This window comes from Dasypus novemcinctus, chromosome 2 (assembly GCF_030445035.2).
Source record: "Dasypus novemcinctus isolate mDasNov1 chromosome 2, mDasNov1.1.hap2, whole genome shotgun sequence".
Classification (NCBI taxonomy): Eukaryota; Metazoa; Chordata; class Mammalia; order Cingulata; family Dasypodidae; genus Dasypus; species Dasypus novemcinctus.
This window is the reverse complement of record NC_080674.1, coordinates 68,808,570-68,829,827: the sequence shown is the minus strand read 5'-3', so window position 1 is coordinate 68,829,827 and position 21,258 is coordinate 68,808,570. Positions and strand designations below refer to the sequence as shown.

Below are 21,258 nucleotides of genomic sequence, written 5' to 3'. Positions count from 1 at the left end.
AAGCTGATATTTCGTGAGCTCCTACTATGTACTAAGTCAATATACTAGATGCCTTCATGAACATTTTTGCATTTACTCCCCACAGCAGCCCTGTGAGATGTGTATAATACCGTGTAAGAACTAAGACTCAGGGCAGTGAAGAAACTCCTCAAGACCTTACAGCTGGCACAGGCTGGTAGTCACATCTGAGTGACTCTAAAGTCCAATGCCTCTCAATACTCTGAGTTTAAAAGTATAGTTCAAGTGAGACAAGTTCCCAAACTGCATGTTATGTTTTAGCATTAACGCGCTCTTGAGTTTTTCTCTCCTTTCATGGAAGCTTCTCAAACATCCATTATGTTCTTCACACCCCTTTTCTCAGTCTTTCTAGTCTCTCGGGCAAATGTGCATTTGCACATTTTCACGGTGCATTATTTTGCCCACTAAATATGCATTAAATACAAAATGCTGTCACTGGAAGCAGCGTGGCAGGCCTGTGGGAGTCTCAGCCTCATTCTACAGAACCTACTGGGATCTGTCATATTGGAACTGCCTGTTCGGCAAGCACTTCTTGACAAAGCTAAGAGCTTGGGTAGGGTCTTTTAAACATTTCTTTTGGGCTTGTTAGGGGATTCGTTCTTTAAATCGTTAAATCCTGAAATGACCAAAAGTAGCTGTTAAGGGGAAAAAGTGCAGAGAAATAACTTGCAAAATCTGATATATATACAAAAATGTGTTGACCATCATCACAGCTCCATCTTACTAAATCAGGCTCAATCAAGAATCCAAGAATCTGGAAGAGGAAAACAGGAGCAGACTGAGAAAACTCTCCAAACTGACACTTGAACACAGAAGTGACTTTTGAGTTTCCTTTTGAAGGAGTGTACCCATTCTAATATATTTTTAGTCAAATATAGGACAATGATTTCCTGGGACAGCCAAACAGAATGCATACATGGATATTTGTATTACTGCAGGAAAATCTTAAAAAGCCACTGCATCATATGTTTGGCTCAAGTGACCAAAGTTGCTCTTCAAAATCTGCCCCATACACAATCTTGACACAAATTTTTGACAGCTACACATATTTCTTGAACCATAAAGCAAATCTGACCACAGGCCACAGAGGGTGTGAAATAACAAGTTTGCTAGTCACTTCAGACAAGTGGAAAACCACACAGGGTGGGAAGAAATATAAAGTACTCTGTTCAGAGAGTTCCATCAGCTCGAAGGCAAGGGCACCAGCACCATTTCTTACTTTATATGCCCAGAAGGGAAAGCGTGGCTTGTACAACAGCAAATTAAAAATGACCAGACTAGCAGCAGCAGTGCCATCTTCATTCTAAGGGCCTTACATGGAGTATCTCATTTTAACCTCACACTAAGTAATGGTACTATATCAGCTCTACCTTAAAGCTGAGGAAATGAGGCACAGAAAGAGAAGTAACTTGCCCATGGTCACACAGTTGAGATTTAAACTCAATCTGAGGAAGTGAACTTGGCCCAGTGGTTAGGGCATCCATCTACCACATGGGAGGTCCGCAGTTCAAACCCTGGGCCTCCTTGACCGGTGTGGAGCTGGCCCATGCGCAGTGCTGATGCACACAAGGAGTACCCTGCCACTCAGGGGTGTCCCCCGTGTAGGGAGCCCCACGCGCAAGGAGTGCGCCCCATAAGGAGAGCTGCCTGGCATGAAAGAAAGTGCAGCCTGTCCAAGAATGGCGCCTCACACACGGAGAGTTGATACAAGATGACACAGCAAAAAGAGACACAGATCCCCAGTGAGGCTGATAAGGATGGAAGCGGTCACAGAAGAACACACAGCGAATGGACACAGAGAGCAGACAACTGGCGCGGGTGGGGAAAGGGGAGAGAAATAAATTAAAAAATATATATAAATAAACTCAATCTGAGTGTGCTTTCAACCTCAATGTTATATTATAGCCTTTTGGTTTTAAACATCCACCCATTCATTGGCAAAGGCATGAAAGTACATATTACTTCAGTAAAAGTCTCAACTCAAGTTTTTCCAGTTGAGCCTTTGTGACGGCTAATTTCATGTGTCAACTTGGCTAGGTTACAGTGTCCAGTTGTTTGGTCAAGTAGGCACTAGCCTGACTGTTACTGTAAGGGTATTTCATAGACAGATTTAAATCATTAGTCAGTTGACTGCATCAATGGCTAATTACATCTACACACAACAAAGGAGAATGCCTTCAGAAATGAGAGAAGTCTCTTCATCCAATCAGTTAAAGGCCTTAAAGGGAGAAATGATGATTTCAACAGTCAGAAAGAAAAAAAATTATCGCTATTTCAGCCAGTCAACTTCTCCTGGGGAATTCATTATCATCTTCACTAGCATTCCCAACTTGTAGCTTCTCTTGGGGAATTCAATGTCACCAGTGAGTTCCCAATTTGCAACCCACCCTACAGAATTCAGACTTGCCAATTCCCATGGTCACAGGAGACAATTCCTATAATAAATCTCTTAATATTTACATTCTTATGTATGTGTATATATGTGTATGGGTTTCTGTATATAGATATACATATTTGCATGTATATATACCCTGTCGGTTCTGTTTTTCTGAAGAACCCTGACTGCAGCCTTCATCTGAAATCTTCTAGGATTGTCTAATGCAGGATTAGCAAAATGTTTCTGTAAAGGGTCAGAAAGTAAATGTTGTATGATTTGTTGAGCATACAGCCTGTTGCAAAACGTCAGCTCTGGCAATGTAGTATAAAGCAGCCATAGCAATTGTAAATGAATGGGCACTGCTGTGTTTCAATAAAACTTTATTTGCAGAAGCAGGTGGTAGGCCAGATTTGGCCCATGGACAGTAGTTTGCTGATCCCTGCTCTAATACATCATCATTGACCCTAGTAATGCAGTGTTCCACATGTAAAGCAAAAGCAGGACCCTCCAAAGGGGAATTTGGGCAAACAACATAAGATGAATATTTTGAACTGTTGCGAGTGCTTTTTTCTTGGAAAAATAACTGGGGGAATGAATGATTTCTTCAATATTTTCTTATATTTTTATTTAAAAAGTTGGTCACGGAGTCAAAAACATTGATGAAAATTATGGACACTATCTAGAGTTTGTGGGTGTGTTGGTGTTTATGCTCACTAAGTCTTATGTAGATAAAGTCACATATTGGGCACTCTGGGATCTCTAGATCTGTCCATTCAGAATATAAGGAAGAAAGGAAGAGGGGCAGAAACAAAAACTAGTAAGAGAACAGTCAGAAAAAAATAATCAGCAAGAAACAAATCTATTAACTCAATACTGAAGGAAAGGCAGTGGTTTTTAAGTCTTTCTACTGCGCGGCGGTGCTGAGCACTGTGATTGGACAGCAGGGTTCATCTCAGGCTCTCATGGCTAGTAATTAGCATGAGTATTGAGGACCCATTTCAAAGCCTACGAGTAGTAATTTTCTGGGTCCACATGCTATTATTAAAAAAAAAAAAATCCACATTTCTAATCTCCTGTTTCAGATTATTTAAGGTGCTTGCTTTCCAGTGAAGAAGAGCTTTAGGTGCCCTTGAGGTTTTCTACTGGAGAAGTTTTATTTATAAAAATAAATTAAGAACAATTCTGCTTTGCAAGAACAAAAAAGTGTCCATTCTGCTCTAAATCAGAAAAAAATAAAAATATTATTGTTATCATTTGTTGTAATCATGTTTTACATCAACTAACAGATGTTTTGTATGCAAAAACAAAACATAAATGCCTCAGCCTGCTCGACACAGACATCATTTCTTGCATATTAGCAAAATTAAAACACCCTGCTCTAACCTGTTCCCAGCCTCTCCAGGGGATTCTGCCTGAGAAGCAAGGTAATCAAATCCTGGGCATCTGGGGGTGGAGCCTCATCCTTTTCAGGCCAGTTGATCTCATCTAGAAGGAAGAAACAGTTCACAAAGTTACTGCTCAAAAAAGTGGTCTGTGTCCCAACAGCATCAACATTACCCAGGAGCTTGTTAAAAACGCAGAATTGGAGGCATCATGCCACATCTGCTGAATCAGACTCTACACTCTAACACAGGGGTTCTCAACCAGGGGTCCACGAGCTTGAATTGAAATTCAAAAAAACATTATTCTTGTGGGAACTTGTTGGTGTGGATATGATGTATTTATTAAATAACACACCATAGTGGACTTAGTAAGGTGTCTGTGGTTTTCACCTGACTGGCAAAGGGGTCCGTGGAACAAAAAAGGTTAAGAACCCCTGTTCTAATAAGACTTTTAGTTGATTCCTAGACACAGTCAAGTGTGAGAAGTGCTGTTTTATAAGACAATACTAGCGCAACTTTCATAAAGGTGGGAGAGAACATGTCAATAAGTGGTATCTGAATTTTATTTGCCTTCTTGATGCATTTTTTTGGGGAGACTTGGTTCCCGACAAGTTATCCCTTCTAATTATCAGTCAGATTTAATATGGGAACCTTAAACTCCTACGTTTCCGGTGACCCTCCATCCAGAGACACCTAAGAGCAAGACTTTCTCTTTTACCCTTAACCGAGTATTTGGCCATAAGCCATAGAATTCTTCAGCTCTAAGAAGCAAACCATAAGTTTGTAAAAATAAATATTTCCACAGACAAAGGAAAAATCAAAATGCTAAGACTGAAAAAGAAAAGAAAACATTCAAAGTAACCCTAGTAATGGTAGTATTTAAAACCTGTCATAAATATTAGAACATGTTCTACATTCTAAAGGAGTTTGCCTGAAGAAAGGTATGTGTGCTTGTGTGTATGGAAATGCAGTAAAAACATGAGTTATTTCTGTGTGTGCCTGCCTCTAGCTTCCTCTGCTTCAGTTTAAATCTGATTTGGAAAATAAAACATGAATATGCATCGGAGCCGTAAGGCATGGAGAACAAAGCCAGCATTTGCTGCTTGTGTTAATTAAACAGTTGATTCCCCCTGCCATTCAGGCCTTGGTATATCAGAAAACAGCCTAGTTATAAATCCATAAACAGCTCAGCTCTTGTATAAAGGGGTTACACACTGCAGGCAAAATCTACTTCGTTAAAGTTTACAAATATGTCTGGCTTGCAATGTCAATGATAGAGAATAATGTTGTGATTAAGAGCCTCCACACATGCAAAATGTATGTTTCCCTATTTTCACTGCTGGACTTTGTAAGCACGGCTGAGAATAAACTTAGGTGGCTGATGGAGATGTCAGTGACGACTGACAAACTTTCAGGAACAGAAAGGCCTTTCTGATCTATGCTTCTGGGAAATTTAAAAAACAGCAGGTAGGGCAGTGATAGATCCTATTTAATTATCAGTTAGTTTTGCCACAAGCCATATAACAATAGTTAGGGTCAGCTTGTAGGTTAAGATCTAAAGGTTATTGAATTTTAAATGAAAGATGAACAGCTGTTACAGAAATAACATTACACCATAACAACTACCAATGAAAGCATTAACAATCTGTGGATTACATTTGCTTCCTTCTCATCCTCATTATTTATTATTTGGTAGACATTTGTTTTAGGGTTTATTACGTTTTTGTTAATTTCTTCATTGTGCCATTAGCCATTTTCCCCATTTATGTAAATGTTACCCACATTAACCTTTTCTTCCCTGTTGCAACCTCCCTATAATGGAAAGGAAGACTGGATGGCAGTTAAATCATTTGTAAATCCCATACCAATTTCTTTCGTGGAAAAAACACACCATAAAAGTTGGTTACATTGCTAGTGCATTTCCAAATTCCATGTTAACAAAACTTCTCCTCAGATCAATTTTCAACACAAATGGCCCTCTGGAGATTGTGAAAGCCAGTTATGTGTTATGATGAGTGAGTTCTTTTAATTTGTTGGCTCAAATTGTTTGATAAAGGTTAACATTTTAGTAGCAAAAAACTGTGACACTCCACAGATTTATACTACTGAATAGGTGCTTCCAAAAGCAGCTTAAAAATAATTCCTGATGATATTTACCACTGATGACTTGTCCAAATAGCTCTTCTGGAGTGTCCCCAAAGAATGGCACACATCCAACCAGAAATTCATAGAGGATAATCCCCATGGCCCACCAGTCCACTGGCTTCCCGTAGCCCTGCCTGAGAATCACTTCTGGTGCAATGTATTCAGGTGTGCCACAGACCTAGAAGATGATTGCAATATTAGAATAATTGGATTATTAGACATGAATTAAAATGAGCAAGAGGGCCAAACACCAATTATTTTGCCCACAGCACACCTGCTCAACCACATGGAACCACATGCACAAAGAACTTAACAGCAGCAGGTGTAAGTAGGCATTATAATACCAAAGGCAATGGATTACTTAAATACCAAAAAAGGGAAGAGCTTTAAAGTTGGTTCTAACATTAAACGATGTGTTATGTTTAATTTCAGATTAAACATATGACCCTGTTTGGTAGTTTTACCTATTTTACAATCTTAAAAACATTTATAATCCTTAAATTTAAAATAAGTGCATTTTTATCATTCACTGTCAAAGATACTTTGAGTATTTACATGACCAAAACATATATTCACATACTGGCTATTTCATAAAAGCAGGACAGTGAGATGGGTTTACCTTAAGTAACTTCACAATGAACAGATTGTGGGCACATGGTAATGAGGCATGCTTAAAGGGAAATGGGCCATGGCTCCGATTTTAGCACCCGTGATTGTACAATGCATCACGAGTTTCACAAGTACTCTACCGAGACTCCTGAATTACTTGCCAAAACAGTTTTCCATTTGTCTCTCTCACACTCTCACTTGTGTGCAATTAGATCGTTCGTCTTGCTAATAGACCATAATGTTGGGGGAAGAATGTGGAGGGAGTGGGCATTTCAAGGAGGCCGAGCGAGAAAAATGTGAGCAAATCACACTTTATTCAAGGTAAGGCTTATACAGACATCTAAGCAGCCAGTACTAGAGCGAAGATGGCCTATACAAGTTGATTCATAATTTCCCTGTACCGTATTATGCATTTATCTACCCAAGCTTACCTGTTTATCCAGGAACTCTCGAGCATCCTTCTCAATATGCCCCTCATAGAGATTGGTAGTCATGCTCATTAGTCCCACTTTGGATAATCCAAAATCCGTCAACTTTATGTGCCCCATGGAGGTGACCAACAAGCTGTTGACCAGAAGGACACATATTACAACAATCCCATTGAAGGCTGGTTCTTTTATTTAGCCTCCCCCTACCCCTTCCCTCATAATCAATTTGTAAGACTTTTTAACATACTGTTATCAACTTCATTACCAAACCTAGTCTGGAAGGGATGAAGTCATACAGACATCAAACACTTGCATTTAGCAGCTGAGTGTAATTCACAAGGCAAGGCCAGTGACCAGGGTCAGCTGATTTGTGTTGGAACAGCCACATACAGCATCGTTTACAGCACAATGAAACTCTTTGGAAATAGGGGACGGAACTCTGACTCCTTTCAATTTTTAGAATAAGGAAGCAGACAAGAAAGGGCTACCAGCAATACCTATGTATCAAGCTAATCCATCTGACAGAAAACTGCAGTATTATTGTAAATTTCAACTTCGAGCTCTAATTAAATTTCTACTAATGAAACAAAACAACAAAAAAACCCACATGCTACATTTCTTGTATAAATACTTGTATCACACACAGCTTTATGAATTTATATATTTAAAAAATTTCAAGTGGGAAAATCAAATTTCAAATAGTATATACAGTATTTTATTCATTTCATACAAAATTAAAGAAAAAGAGGGGGTAAAAGCAACTGGCAGGAAATATGCCAATATTCTAATAGTGGTTGTCTTTGTGTGGTAATATTATAAATTAATTTTTTTCTTTATGTTTTTCTGCACTTTCCAAACTCTCAGTAACAAGTATGAGCCAGTTTTATCACAAGAAATTTAACACACTTAGCGTTTACATATTAACATGTAATCATTCTAGAGGCATCTCAAATTAGTAGAGAAAGAATGAAACATTTAATTAATGGTGTTGAATGGCTAGTCATTTGGTGAAAAGTAGTTTATCTGTATCTCGAATGAAACATCAAAATGAACTCCAGATAGATTAAAAACTACAAAAAGTTTAAACTGTGTTGGGGGAGAGAAAAAAAATTAAATTGTGAAAAAGGATGTAATACCAAGTACAACATCAAGGATTAGGAAGGATTATCTGAATATGATGATGGATGCAGAAACTATCAAGAAAACGCCTAGCAGCATCCCAGGGAGCAATCGTAAGAAGTTTAGAGAGTAAAGAATAACTTCTTAAATTAACCCTGGAATTCTATTCACCTTTCTCTCTTGGTTCTTGGAAGTTATTATTATAAGAATCATTCTTGGAAGTTATTATTATAAGAATCATAGTATTTTAAAAGAATTATTAAAAAATCACCATATATACTGTTTAAAAAAACCACTAGGGAGACTTTTTAAATGTACAAAGCAGCATTAAAAGAAAACATTTTTATAGAAATGATGAAGAAAATTTTTTTATTCTGTGGAAAAGTATTTATTCTTCACCCATGCACGTACTTGTCTGGTTTCAAATCCCTGTGTACAATTCCATAATTATGTAGGTATTCCAAGGCCAGGACTGTCTCAGCAAAGTACATCCTGGCCATATCAACAGGGAGAGGACCCATGTTTTTCATTAAGGTAGCACAGTCTCCCCCTATAAAATACAAGAAAAAGTTTTAGCAGGTAGACTATCAACCAGGATTAAAGACCATTAGTTTAGGCTGCAAACTTTCAAAGCAGAACATCCCTACTCACAGACACAGCCTATCACATTCATAAGTGGACTGTGTTTTAAGAAACCATGTTTCTAATTAAGATGTGGTGTGGAGAAAATACAGATTTTTATCTAAGAGTGGGACTCATAAGAGAGCAGGTTTGGTTCTGGAGTGGAGGTATACGTTGAAGAAATGCACAGTTTTAGGGACACAGCGACAATTTAAAATATGCCAGTGTAAAAACTGGGTTCGGGAATTGGGCTGCCTAACTTCGAATCTTCGCTCTGCAATTTACAGGCTAAGAGCTCTTATGCAAACTGTTTAATCTCTCTGGGTCTTCATTCCTTTATCAGTAATGTCAGGAGATTAACAATGTCCTTTTAGGATCTTTATGAGGATTAAGGGAGCTAATCTAACATACATTAAATGTGTGAAAAGTGTTAGTTACAATTGTTGTGGCTAAAATAACTACAACAAAAGGTTAATAAGGCAAAGTATTAGTGTGATGGAAAGAACAATGGGTGTAAATCAGGCAAGCTATGGTTTTGTCTTGCTTCAATCATTAAATATCTTGTAAGTTTCCCATTCGTGGGTTCATCTGCAAAATAAAAAGGTTGAAAAAAAGGATAATGTTTCTTTGACTTCTCTAGTTTTGGGATTCTGTTTGCACAATGACACAAGCTTAAGTTAGATAGTTTGAAAATTGCTTTGGCCTTGCTGATCTACTTACTTATTTTATTAACCTCAGATATGTCAACAAGTCATAGCCATTCAAACTCTCAGAAATTGAATGTAAAATTGATGAAAATAAGATTACTTGGAGCACTTAAAAGGTAGCCCACAAAACATTAATATGAGTCAAAAACAAAAGTTGAAAATCAGGAAGACTGGCTGTATTTTCTTGAATTTGTTTCCTTTCCACTAATCCAGTCTTAATTCCATTCCACAATACTAAAGACCAAAAGGATATACTTTTTAATTCACTCTTTAATACTAGTGAATGCTTTTATGATCTGTGATAAAATTAGTAGGAAAATGCTATCACCTATATCCCAACTTTAATACCAACTGCTAGGTGGCAGCTAGAATTAAAAGCTATTAAAAAAGAAAAACAACCTTTTCCCAAATAGCACTGATTTTTCTACGATAGCAGAGTAGGCACTTTACAGGCAATTATCAGAAGATAATGACTGGGAATACAGCCATCTCATTGACTGGCTTTAGTCCCCAGGTGGATACAGCCATTCTGTGGCACAAACACAGAATGCTTCACCACCACAAATGAGTGAGGGATTTCTGGGTACGGGTGTAGTGTTCCCAACGTCAGAGACTGACTTACCTTCCACATATTCCATGACCATGCACAAATGGCGTCTTGTCTCAAAGGAGCAGTACATGCTGACCACAAAGGGGTTTTCTGCAAAAGTCAGGATATCCCGCTCCACAAAGGCTTGCTGGATCTGGTTTCGGAGGATGAGGTTCTGCTTATTAATCTTCTTCATGGCAAACCTCTGCCGTGACTCCTTATGCCGAACAAAGTAGACTGCCCTGAAAAGGAACACAAGTGTTGGAAGAGGAGCACAAGGAGAGAGGAGGTAAAGATGCTCCCGGGACACAGTACACCACGTCATCGTCAAGTTTTGAAGCTCACAATACAGTCAGAATGCAGCCCACACAGGCTGTGCTAGCAGCTACAAACATCCCTATCCACAGGCCAAAGTCCTTTAGCCAGAACTGACGTCTTTTGGTACTCTTTCAGTGAAAGTCACAGGTAATACACAGAGCATCAGAGTCATCCTCATTGCCGAAAGAAGGAAACGGTTCATTCCCAGAGTGAGGTATTTTCCAGTAGCTAGATGATGTTTTCAGTTTTTCCACAAACAAAACAAAATCTAATATATAAGTTAGAAGAGTAAAGAATTACCAAAATCACATATAGATCACAAGTTAGAGCCTAACTTGTGTTAATATATGCTAGGTCCTTTTCCTCAACTGATTAAAGCAGTAATTTTCTTAGGATCTGTAAAACAGGAACACAGTTTCTTAAGACAGCTAGCATACAACCCGAGAGTAAGTTATTTGCCATGAAATTTCCGGATGAATAAGAAGGGCCTAATAAGTTATATGAGGCTGTTCTGCAACAAAGAGAAGTGCACTCCTCACTAGGGACTTGGACATTTGGTACACCTATTCCTGTTTCAACAGGAAATGCATTTCCCAACACAGTGGGCCTAAACGGGGTCCAAGGACCCAGCTGCATATCTTTGGCTCCAACCCCTAGCCAAAGTGTGTTTTACTTTACTGTAAAACGAGGAGGTTACACTGAAATTTTGCCTAAAGCCCCACCCAAACACATACAGACAAATTCTGGCTGGGTAAGAAGAAGAGATTCCTTGAGTCTTGGAATTATAACGATGAAGAAGAAAAAAGACAAGGAATTGGGTGGGGATTTGAAGGAGGAGTTTTTAAAGCCCACCTAAAAATGATGAGCAATAAGAAAAATGTCTTCGATGGGCTCATTTCTTACAAGCCAGTCCTCATTTATCATAACCACAGGAGAACAGGTTTGAACGCTCAGGTTAGGCAAAGATCAAATAATAATTTACCTAAAAAGCTATCAATCATGGTAAAGTAGATCAAGTGACCGGCCTCCTAAAAATTAAGAGGTTATCTGACCTGATATCCTGATATATATATATATATATATATATTTTTTTTTTTTTTTAAATTAAGATATATATATACCTTAAATTAAAATGTTTAAAGTATGTGTCTTTTTATGATTTCCTACTTTGGCCGACTTGAAAAATTAACCAATAAGGGAAGTGGCTGTGGCTCAACCGGTTGGGCTCCTGTCTGCCATATGGGAGGCCCTGGGTTCATGTCCCAGGGCCTCCTTGTGAAGGCGGGCTCACCCACACACTGTGAAGTGATGCCTGGCCCACAGGCGTCGCAGAGAGCCAACGGGAGACAAGCAAACACACAGAAGAGCATGCAGCGAATGGACACAGAGAGCAGACAGCACGCAAAAAGCTGCAAGGAGGGGGGGGAAATTAACCAATAAACTACATGTTCTCGTTGCATCAGACTAAAAGTTTTCACTGTGTTTTTCTATTTCCAGTTACTGATTGGATAAAATCAAAAACTCAAAGAAAACTTTGAGTGGCTCCTAATCAGAAGTTGGACTAAGAACAGAGAGATACAAAGGAGAATCCAGGCTCCCTTAAGGACAAATATTGGTAAACAAATATTGTCATAGAAAGATTTTAAAATAGAAAATTCACATACTAAAAAAATGGAATTAGGATTCAAATGTTGAAAGGAAAAAAACAGTATGTTCACAAAATCACTTGCCTATCTTGATAGTCAACTGGAACACAGCTTATTTTCTGTATCTTCCTTCCATATTTCACAATGAGTAAGTTTAGCGCTGAGGGCTCTTAGATGTATGATAGTGTGATGCTCACACTAGACTATCAGAAGGTTACTATTTTTATTTTCAATCATGTTCACATAAATAACTGCTCGGTGATATGTTTGTGAATGAGAATATGGAGGAAGAACAGAATTGTATGTGGTTTTATGAAAGACTAAAAGGAGAAAGATGTCTCAAACCCAATTTAATTATCTTTCTGACCAGGATTTTCTGTGGCGCTATATAAAAAATATTGTTTCAGTCTTTATTCTTAGATTTTCAGTCATAAAATTAGGTTTGCATTTCTGCTTTCCCTTGTCATAAGAGAATTAATCAGTTAAGTTACCAACTGAAATCAATCCTATTGGTAGCTTGAGATATCACTGCCTCAGGACACACTTATCTTGATCAAGTTGCAGAAGGAATGTGCTAGCATTTGTTGTAGCTGGGTGTTTTCAATTTGTTCATTTGTATTGTTTGTTTTATGTTCCTGGTTTTTTAACTTCTGTATTGCCTTGGGAATATTATTCTTAATGTTACAATTTGTTTATTTAATAATAATTTTTGTCTCTCACATGCCTTTCCTCTTTTTCTGTAAGTCAACAGATGTTCTGAATGTACTTAAGTCAGCAAAGCAAAGGAGAGAGAGAAAAAAGAAACAAAGACAGATAGTGGCCAACAGATAGACATCCACAGCACTAAGCAGAGCCATAAACCTCCCGAGGTTATAAACTGGACTGAACTAACATGGCCCCATATTTCTCTTTCTAGCCAATTTCTCTCAGCAGGCTGCTTCTGTCTCTTTCTACACTGACCTCCCCATGAAACAGGAAAAGCCAAGGCTGGGAAGCGATGCAGACGGAAGGTATAAATTTATGCATGAATCTTAGAGCCGATATAAGTGAATCTGTGAGTGAATCTGCATATGGGAATGAGGATGCGTATGTTAGAGGAAAGCTGAGAGATTAAGGCACTAAGGAAAGCGTGGTGGAGCAGGGACACACATTAACTTGCACAGACAGGTCTCTCTAGTAAATGCCCCTGTTCTTTTCTGCATCACAGTCAGAAAGAAAAGCAACGTGGAAGAGAAACCTTATGCCTTTCAAATTTAGTTTTTTTTAATTTGTTATTTTTATTTTTTATTTTTACAAATTTTAAGGCATGCACATGATAACTGTTAACTCTCTACGAAGTGCTAAGTTGGCATAAAGGGATGTTTAATTCTCAGCCGGGGATCTGAAATATGTTAGAGAAAGAAATCTTCATTCACCAAATTAGCTAATCAACTTTGTAACATGATAGTCCCTACATAAGATATTGAGAAAACCATGACAAGTATAGAACAGGTAGAAGCTCTTTTTAACAAGGTTAGTGCCAATTTTTGAGAAGTCACTGAATTGGTGTCACTCTGAGACACTGACGTGAGCATTAGGCTCTGTGACAAAGATGCCTAAGAAAGTGTGTAATTGCTCAAGTTCATCTACCCATAGAGGGATCCATTTGTTCAGTCAGTACACATAAGCCTGTAATCTGCATCTTGAATGGGTGGACCAGTGGGTGTAGCTCCATTCGAATTTCAAATTAAAAACAATTAAAACGTAGAGGAAATCTGTTGGAAATGTAATAAGAGATTAAATCTGAGAAGAGCAAAGAGGAATTAAAAAAAAAAAAAGGTTTGGCTGAATAGTGGAGTCTCACACAGGCAGCTTGTGAGCCCATTAATGACTTGGCCTGTGTCCTGGGTGTTTACTGATTCACAGCTTGTTTAACTTCTTGTATATTCCCAACCGTTCCCCAAAGTGTGATACACCTCATCTACTATACAGTTGTTTAATTGCACTGCAAATTAGTTTACTCAACCAATTAAAACTCCAAATACTGCTAAGATATATGCTCATGTTTCGTGTAAGTGGGTCCTCACAGATAATCTTACCCCAGAATTACACTGCTGATAAAATCTAGGCACGCTCACACCCATCTAGTCCAACTTCAGCCTTTTCCCCAGTGAAGGAAGAGAGCCTCGGATTCTCTCTGAAACTAAATAGCCCTAAAAAACAAACAACAAACAAAAGCCACAAACAACTGTGTGCTATAAAAATTTCCCTAGGTAGAAAAGTTTCAACGAGGTCCCTGGAGGAAATAAAATATGGCAAAAATACAGCATTGGGAAGAAGCATTTATCAGCCATATGAGGAAATATGCCATTTGACATAATCCTGAAAACAAATCAGTGAGGCACAGAAAGCACTCACAAATATTTAAGTTCTTCACTAAGTTAATGGTGTGGAAAATAGTAGAGGTGAAAAAAAAGTGAGGAGAAAACATCCCTTGTGGCACAACAAAAATAGCTTTTATCTCATCTGCTCATATGTGTGATAAATGGCAATAAATGTCTGTGGGATTGTTTACTGCTCTCCATATGCAGATGGAATTGGGATTAATATTTAATTAAACTAAAGTTCTTGGGCTGTCTGAAATGGATCAGGACATAGTTTGTGCATTAATTACCCTTCCAAACTATTTATTAATAACTCAGAAGGATCCTGTCACTCTTTACCCTTTGCCATGAGAAAGACATGTCGGTCTCATTAAAAATGGATCAAGGAAGAGGCACTACTATTGTGATATTATAGTTTCACTCTCTCTCTCTCTATATATATGCATAGTGAGAGAGTGAGAGAGAGAAAGCTCAATTTGTAAAAATCCTGGTAAAATATAGAAAATAAAATAAAGATATTACTCTAAATTTTCAACCAGCCATCTTATTTAAAAATTTCTCTCACAAAGTTGACTTCTAATTCAGATGAAGAGTACAATACTGACTAATTCTCAAGTAATTATGTTATATATTTAACACACACATACACCCTAAGGGTCAAGTACATCTGAACCTAAAAGGGCAGGATGAAGGAGCTAGAAAGAGTACATAAAATATTTCCTTTCCTTTCCTTTTTCTTTACTTCATAAAGTCTTTTTCTCCAACTCTCTGAAATAACTTGTTTTCTGATAGGTATCCAATAAGATATCATATTTTGACTATATATTATACCCATCAGGAAAGGAGTAGTGATCTGAAAAGTAAGTCTCTACATAACATATGCTTGGCAGAAGATAAACATGAAGACATATTACTCAAGTGTGTTAAAGTACAATAGAGAACTTTTCTTGAATTACTCACCCATAGGCTCCATTGCTAATCAATTTGATGGTTTCAAAATCACTTTCCCTAGGTTTCCTTCGAAGTTTCAGGGACGTATTAGAGCTCTTAAAAACAAAATATTAAAGTTAAAAAACAGTTTGGAATTTGAGAAAACAATTTTAATGGCAAATTAAATAGTATATGAATGATATGCTCTGCTGTTTAATATGCTCAAGTGCAGTTTTCTAGCCAAAGGATCCTGTGGGGCAGCTTTAAAGCTCAATTTTCCATAGCAGGGCCAATAAACTGCTTCTCCTGACACTGGCTCAGTTTCATTTAAGCAAACCCATATTTCCAGGAGATTAGGGCATCAGATTTTTAATTTCCCCCTGTTCAAATTTAGCCTCATCCTACTTCTTTTGAAGTTTTGAAATTTAAGTCGAGAACATCAAAGCTTCCTTCTGGTTTCAGTTAACCTGAAAAGAACAGGTTAGTGGGGCCACACGTGGGCCTGAAGGATGACAAGGCACCTCAGTCCCTGATCTGAGCATAACTGTGTCATTCCTGTGGCAACCTCCTGTGTTTGAAAAAGGTAGTGACCAACGAATGGAATGCCCCAGGCTAGAACTCTTGCCTTTCTTTACTCTCATACTTTAACTTTAATCACAGCTATGATGTCAATTTTCAAAAAGGCAGCTTTTTAAAAAACGCAGCTCAAAGGACAGGACCAAGTTGTTTTTTGTTTTAAATTCTCTCACAGCTCAGGTGTCTTAGTGCTGAATGCTCACGGCCTCTTTGCTCCCTCGAAAGAATCCAGAATTGCCCTCCCAACTTAGGTTCATGCCATCTACCCCAACTCCGTGCTGTCACTGGCTGACCTGTCATCCCACTCATCTTTAGAAGACTTGGGCACTCATTTTCCCACCTTCCCCTCTGCCCAGGTTTTCTGACCAACCTTGCTGACGTCTGTGTTTACACAAATAACTCACTCAATGTGTTAGCCTAAGGGTTTCTTGAGGTCCTCAAATCAAAAGATCATCTTTTTCCTCTACTCCCATGGGCCACTGGCCACAGGTCCTGGGTCTAGTCACCACCTGTAAATGTCCTATCTCCAAAAACATAATTCAAGACTGGAACCACTTGTTCACCACTTGCACTACAACTGCTCTCCTACCGCTCTGGGCTGCAAGGCTTTGTGCTAGTCTCTCTCATCTCATTTTCTCTTCCCTACCATGATCTCACTTAGGACTATGAATGACTCCTAATCACTTAGGCCTCCACCAAAGACTCTCCCTCCATGTACCAAAGGATACCAGGTCTTATAGCCATGTGCCTGTTCTGATGGCTCTTTTTGGATGTTTTAAAGGAACGTCTGCCTCATCACATTCAAAATGGTTAGAATAATAAAAATAACAAAAATAGCTATCATGTATTTAACACTTAATAAGTGGAGCTGTTCTAATCATTTTACACAAATTATTTCATTTAATCTGTTCTAATCCTCATGACTATAACGATTTTAAAGATGAAGAAACTGAGGACAGAGAGATCCTACAGCCGATAAGAGGTAGAGGCCCGCTTCAAACCTGGCAATGTAACCCCAGAGTCTGGATTCTTAGGCTACACAGCTGCCTGCCTCATCCTGGTTCCTCTTTCATGTCCACAATTAGGGAGATGGGCACCAGCATGCAGGACCTCTCACCTGTGCCCCTGTAGCAGCCTCTTAACTGGCTTTCCCAAGCCTTCCCACGATCACCCTGCCTTCTCTCCCCCACTCCATCTGTTCTACACTGCAGTGGTTTTTGAAGCCCTAACTCTGATTGTCCTCCTCCACCTGACAAATACACTTCCTCCAAAGCTCAAAGGCGCCCTATTGGTCTTAATAAAAAGAAGAAAACTGACATACACGAGCCAGAAGGACTACATGTCCAGTCCTTACCCCTTGCAGTCTCTCTCGTTCTTGGCGCTCAGCAGCACCCTACAGCCACCACCCCTGACGCTCCCCTGGCCTGGAATGTTGCTTCTGCCCCTTTCAGTCTCTCTTCCTAGGAACTCTCACATCCTAGCTCAACCATCATTTCCTTGGGAAATCATCTTGGACCCACCTGACTAAGTTAAATCTCTTTATGCTATGCTTTCATAGCACTTAGCCCTTTTCCTTAATAGGACTTATTCAAGCTTATCACTTTTATTTATTTTGTGTGATTTTTTTATTGATTTCTCTTCCTCCTGGAGAGCCAGCTCCTGGCACAGTGCCTCGTACAGAATAGAACCAAAATATGTATTTGTTGATTTAAGTAATTAACAGCCGCAATTTCCAAATGCTAACAAACAGAAAAACCAACATCATATTTCATCAAGAATGACACTTACACTCACTGATTCATCTGTTTCTGGTGTTTCTGCTGTCCCACTATCATAGTGTCCCAACTGTGCCATTTCTAAGTTCACACAAAAAAAGTAAAACAGGACAATTGCAATTAGGCAGAAGTTCTAAGTAGAAACAAAAGAAAATAATTAAAAACAAAACAAAACAATTTACTCTATATTTCAAAGTACCCTTGGGAAATCTTAAATCCAAAATGGTAAGAACCAGCAATTAACATTTTGAAGTTATTACTCGTACTTCCCTGGAAGCCCTTCTAATGAACACCTAGACAGAGGGTCTGTGCTCCAGCTAGCAGGGGTCAGTGGCTGCTGCAATCATCACAGCTTGAGAAGGGTATTGGGGGTTGGGGGGAGGAGTCAATGACTACTGATAATCAGATATCCAAGGGATGCAAGTCTTCCCAGGCCCTGGAAGGCAGTTAGGATACAGTGACTACAGCTTGGAGATGATTCTCAAGTTGTGGAGAACAAGCCCTCATCCCATTTCTTTATAGGCACTGAGAAATATCCTGCCAAGTAAATTAAGAATTTGCAGAGGAAGTAATAATAGTGATTAAGAGGGGTTTGGAAATGAAAAAATGAGCTACACCAGTATCAGCAAATATTAGCTGAGAGACCTTTACCTACTGAGTCTCAGGCTCCTCACCTGTATTTATTTCTTAGAGCTTTCTTGGAGTATCGTTTATGACAAGGCATAGAAAGCCCGTAGCATGTTGTCTAATAAAAACTGAGTGCTCATTAAATGTTGACTATTACTTATTACCATTAAATACATCAGTAAAGTAGCCAATCCTGGGCTGTATACTTCACGCTTGATCCCATCCTAAGTACTCTTCTGGCGGTCTAGTTAGGACAGACAAAGGTGTCTAACTTCTCAACCCACCTTGCAATGGATCCCTGAGTTTATATAAGTAATTGAAAAGATCAAATTCATTTTACCATTCATTTTCTTCTACATATTTTTTTTCTTCAAAAAGCAAGTTTTATTTAAAAAAGCATGAAAGAACTTATCCCAGAATCTTGACAGGGGTTAGTTATCTCTGTGGTAAAATCATAGGTAATTTCTACTTTTCTCTATTACCTGCATTTTTCAATTTTTCAAAATTGAGTATGTCTAATAAAGAGTTATAGTGTTTAAGTTACATATTTTTGCATGCCTCCAAAATTATTTCCTAGGCTCTTATTTCATGTATTCATATTCTTATAAATATAAGCCTCTTTTCTTTGAGAGAGAGATTATGCCTGAAAGATACAAATCAAGAGTGGAGTGTTGTCTTTAGATAAAAATCAACAAATTCAAGACTCTGAAGTCAAATTTTAAGTGATAACAAATAGATATGAAAATATCTTTGGATTTGAATCAAGAAAATTGGGCTAAGTGATAAAAATACAACTCCCAGTGATAAACTGTATTACTATGGTGGGTTGAAGAATATGTCTCCCTCACCTCGGAATCATGTCCGCCCAGAACCTCAGAATGTGACTTTATTTGGAATAATGATCTTTGTAGATGTAATTAGAGATCTCAAGATTAAATTACCCTGGATTAGGGTGGGCCCTAAATCCAATGACTGGTGTCCTTCTAAGAGGAGGAGAGGACACATAGAGAGACATCAGAAGAAGGCAGAGATGGGAGTGATGCATCTACAAGCCCAAGAATGCTGATTGCCAGCAACCACCAGGCTAGGAGAGAGGCAGGAACCTCTCTTTATCTTTCGGATCCTCCAGCAGGAACCAACCATGCCAATACCATGATTTCAAACTTCTAGACTTCCAAACAGTGAAAGAATAGCTTTCTGATGTTTTAAGCTACCCAGTTTATAGTAATTTACTATGGCAGCCCTAGGAAACTAATACAATTACTGAAGTTCACACTAGTCAGTCACTATTACTTTTTTCTTTAAAAAAAGGTACATATATGGGCCTCAGATTATTCACCTACAAGATTTTGGACTGCAGTGATATTTACTGCCAGGTAAGAAAACTCTAAAGAGCTCACTCAGTCCACAGTTCAAGTGCTGACACCACTTTCACTAGATCAGCGTGAAGATTCACTGTAATATACTTTGACAGCCTCCCCCCACTCCAATTATTTTCATAAAAAAGCAAATTAAAAGTTGGTTCTGTCTTAAATAGAATTTCTGCTAAATAACTATTATCTGGCAAATACATATTATTTGTAAGCAGTGGGTAGTAATGGAATGGAACCAAGAGTCAGCTTTTGAAGCAGGAAGCTAAGGCATCATTTTGTAATGCCTGAAGAGATTTTTAAAACTCATCTAAATACCATTAAGCATCTGCCCTTTTTATTTCATTGATTTAAACCATTTCTGAAGACTCATGATTCAAAAAGGTAAAGATGGTAATTTAAAAGCCATGGGGAAAAATCTCTCCCCAGGGAACTTTTCAGCAAAGCAGCCACCAGTCTCTGATAAGTGATGAATCTGTTGTGGTATTGCTTTCAATACAGTATAAATTTATCTGGCATTATCTTCCGGTAATGCAGGCATCATTTCACTGGAAGCAAAGATACGGTGGCCATAAGAGCAAACAAAGCAGGGGGAAAGAGGAGGGCAGGGCATCGAGCAGCAGGCTTCCTGGCTTTAGAAGGGAAAATTCTCTGTGCCAATGCTTACCACCATTACAAACAATTTAGCAAGATAAACAGTGTTAGCAAATTCAGCTCAATGAGTCAGGAAGACAGTTTTGAATGAAGGGTTCTCTTATTGCTTTTGAGTCTTTAGGCAACATATAACCTGAGTGCTTTAAATGATAACCTCAAACATCAACATCAGAAAAAGGGAGAAGGAGAGTTGGCTTACTAATATTAGATTTTTAAAAAATCACTAACAGGGTGATTTCTATTCTCTGTATTTAATATAATTATGTCTAGTTTTCATTTGGATCAACCATAAATCCATTTATAAGCTTTAAAAAAACCATTTCTTTCATTGGCTCTCTTGTATATTACTATTACTCATACTTTCTTGGGACAAATAAGAAGAAATGCACCTACCATTATTGTACCCAATTTAAAATTTCTCCCACGTTACTTTAAATTTAAATGCCATTTAAAAATTAATGATAATTTCTTTAGCAACATTTTCAAAATTGAAAGTGCCCTGGAGAAGAACCCAATTGAGCTCCGCAAGAGGGAAAAAAATGCTCTATCTTTATGAAGATTAAAACATCAACCATTCATGGACACTCGGGCATTTCAAGATCTGTCTCTGCACTTGGTAAACACAAAACGGATCATGTTCATTTGCATATCAGGACTCAGCTTATGGCTAATTCCTTCAACTCACAATTGGCCCCCAAATACGGAACAATCAATAGAGTCAAATCACAAAGAAAAAAGCAAAGACTTGCTGCTAAGTTCTATACGAGCCATGGTGAGTCAGCAAGTAAAAGGTCAGCCCAGCAGAGGCACTCACCTTCCAAAGGATCCTTATTGAGCCCCAGCTGGCTAATGATGTACCTGGGAATGTCAGTTTTAATACCCTGTCCTTCTTTTGCATGGCCCTCTGCTGCTTCCAATAGGTAGTAAAATTCTTCAGGATCAAATTCCTAGCAGAAGACAAACAGAGATGGATACTTCTTTGAGCCAAAATTTTCTGAGACTTT

At 38.4% G+C, this 21,258-nt stretch overlaps 1 protein-coding gene across 9 annotated transcripts in view; it reads right to left on the bottom strand.

The window, feature by feature from the left end:
* MAST4 (microtubule associated serine/threonine kinase family member 4) overlaps nucleotides 1–21,258 on the bottom strand; it is a 632,991-nt gene that overhangs the window by 29,064 nt on the left and 582,669 nt on the right. For all 9 annotated transcript variants that reach the window (XM_058309528.1, XM_071208385.1, XM_004465586.5 and 6 more), the window contains 8 exons: nucleotides 21,069–21,201; nucleotides 17,617–17,684; nucleotides 15,283–15,368; nucleotides 10,029–10,237; nucleotides 8,490–8,628; nucleotides 6,963–7,095; nucleotides 5,935–6,100; nucleotides 3,779–3,880 (listed from right to left, as the gene is read on the bottom strand). In XM_058309528.1, coding sequence (XP_058165511.1) covers nucleotides 3,779–3,880; nucleotides 5,935–6,100; nucleotides 6,963–7,095; nucleotides 8,490–8,628; nucleotides 10,029–10,237; nucleotides 15,283–15,368; nucleotides 17,617–17,684; nucleotides 21,069–21,201 — 1,036 coding nt within the window. The remainder of the gene's footprint in view (nucleotides 1–3,778; nucleotides 3,881–5,934; nucleotides 6,101–6,962; nucleotides 7,096–8,489; nucleotides 8,629–10,028; nucleotides 10,238–15,282; nucleotides 15,369–17,616; nucleotides 17,685–21,068; nucleotides 21,202–21,258) is intronic.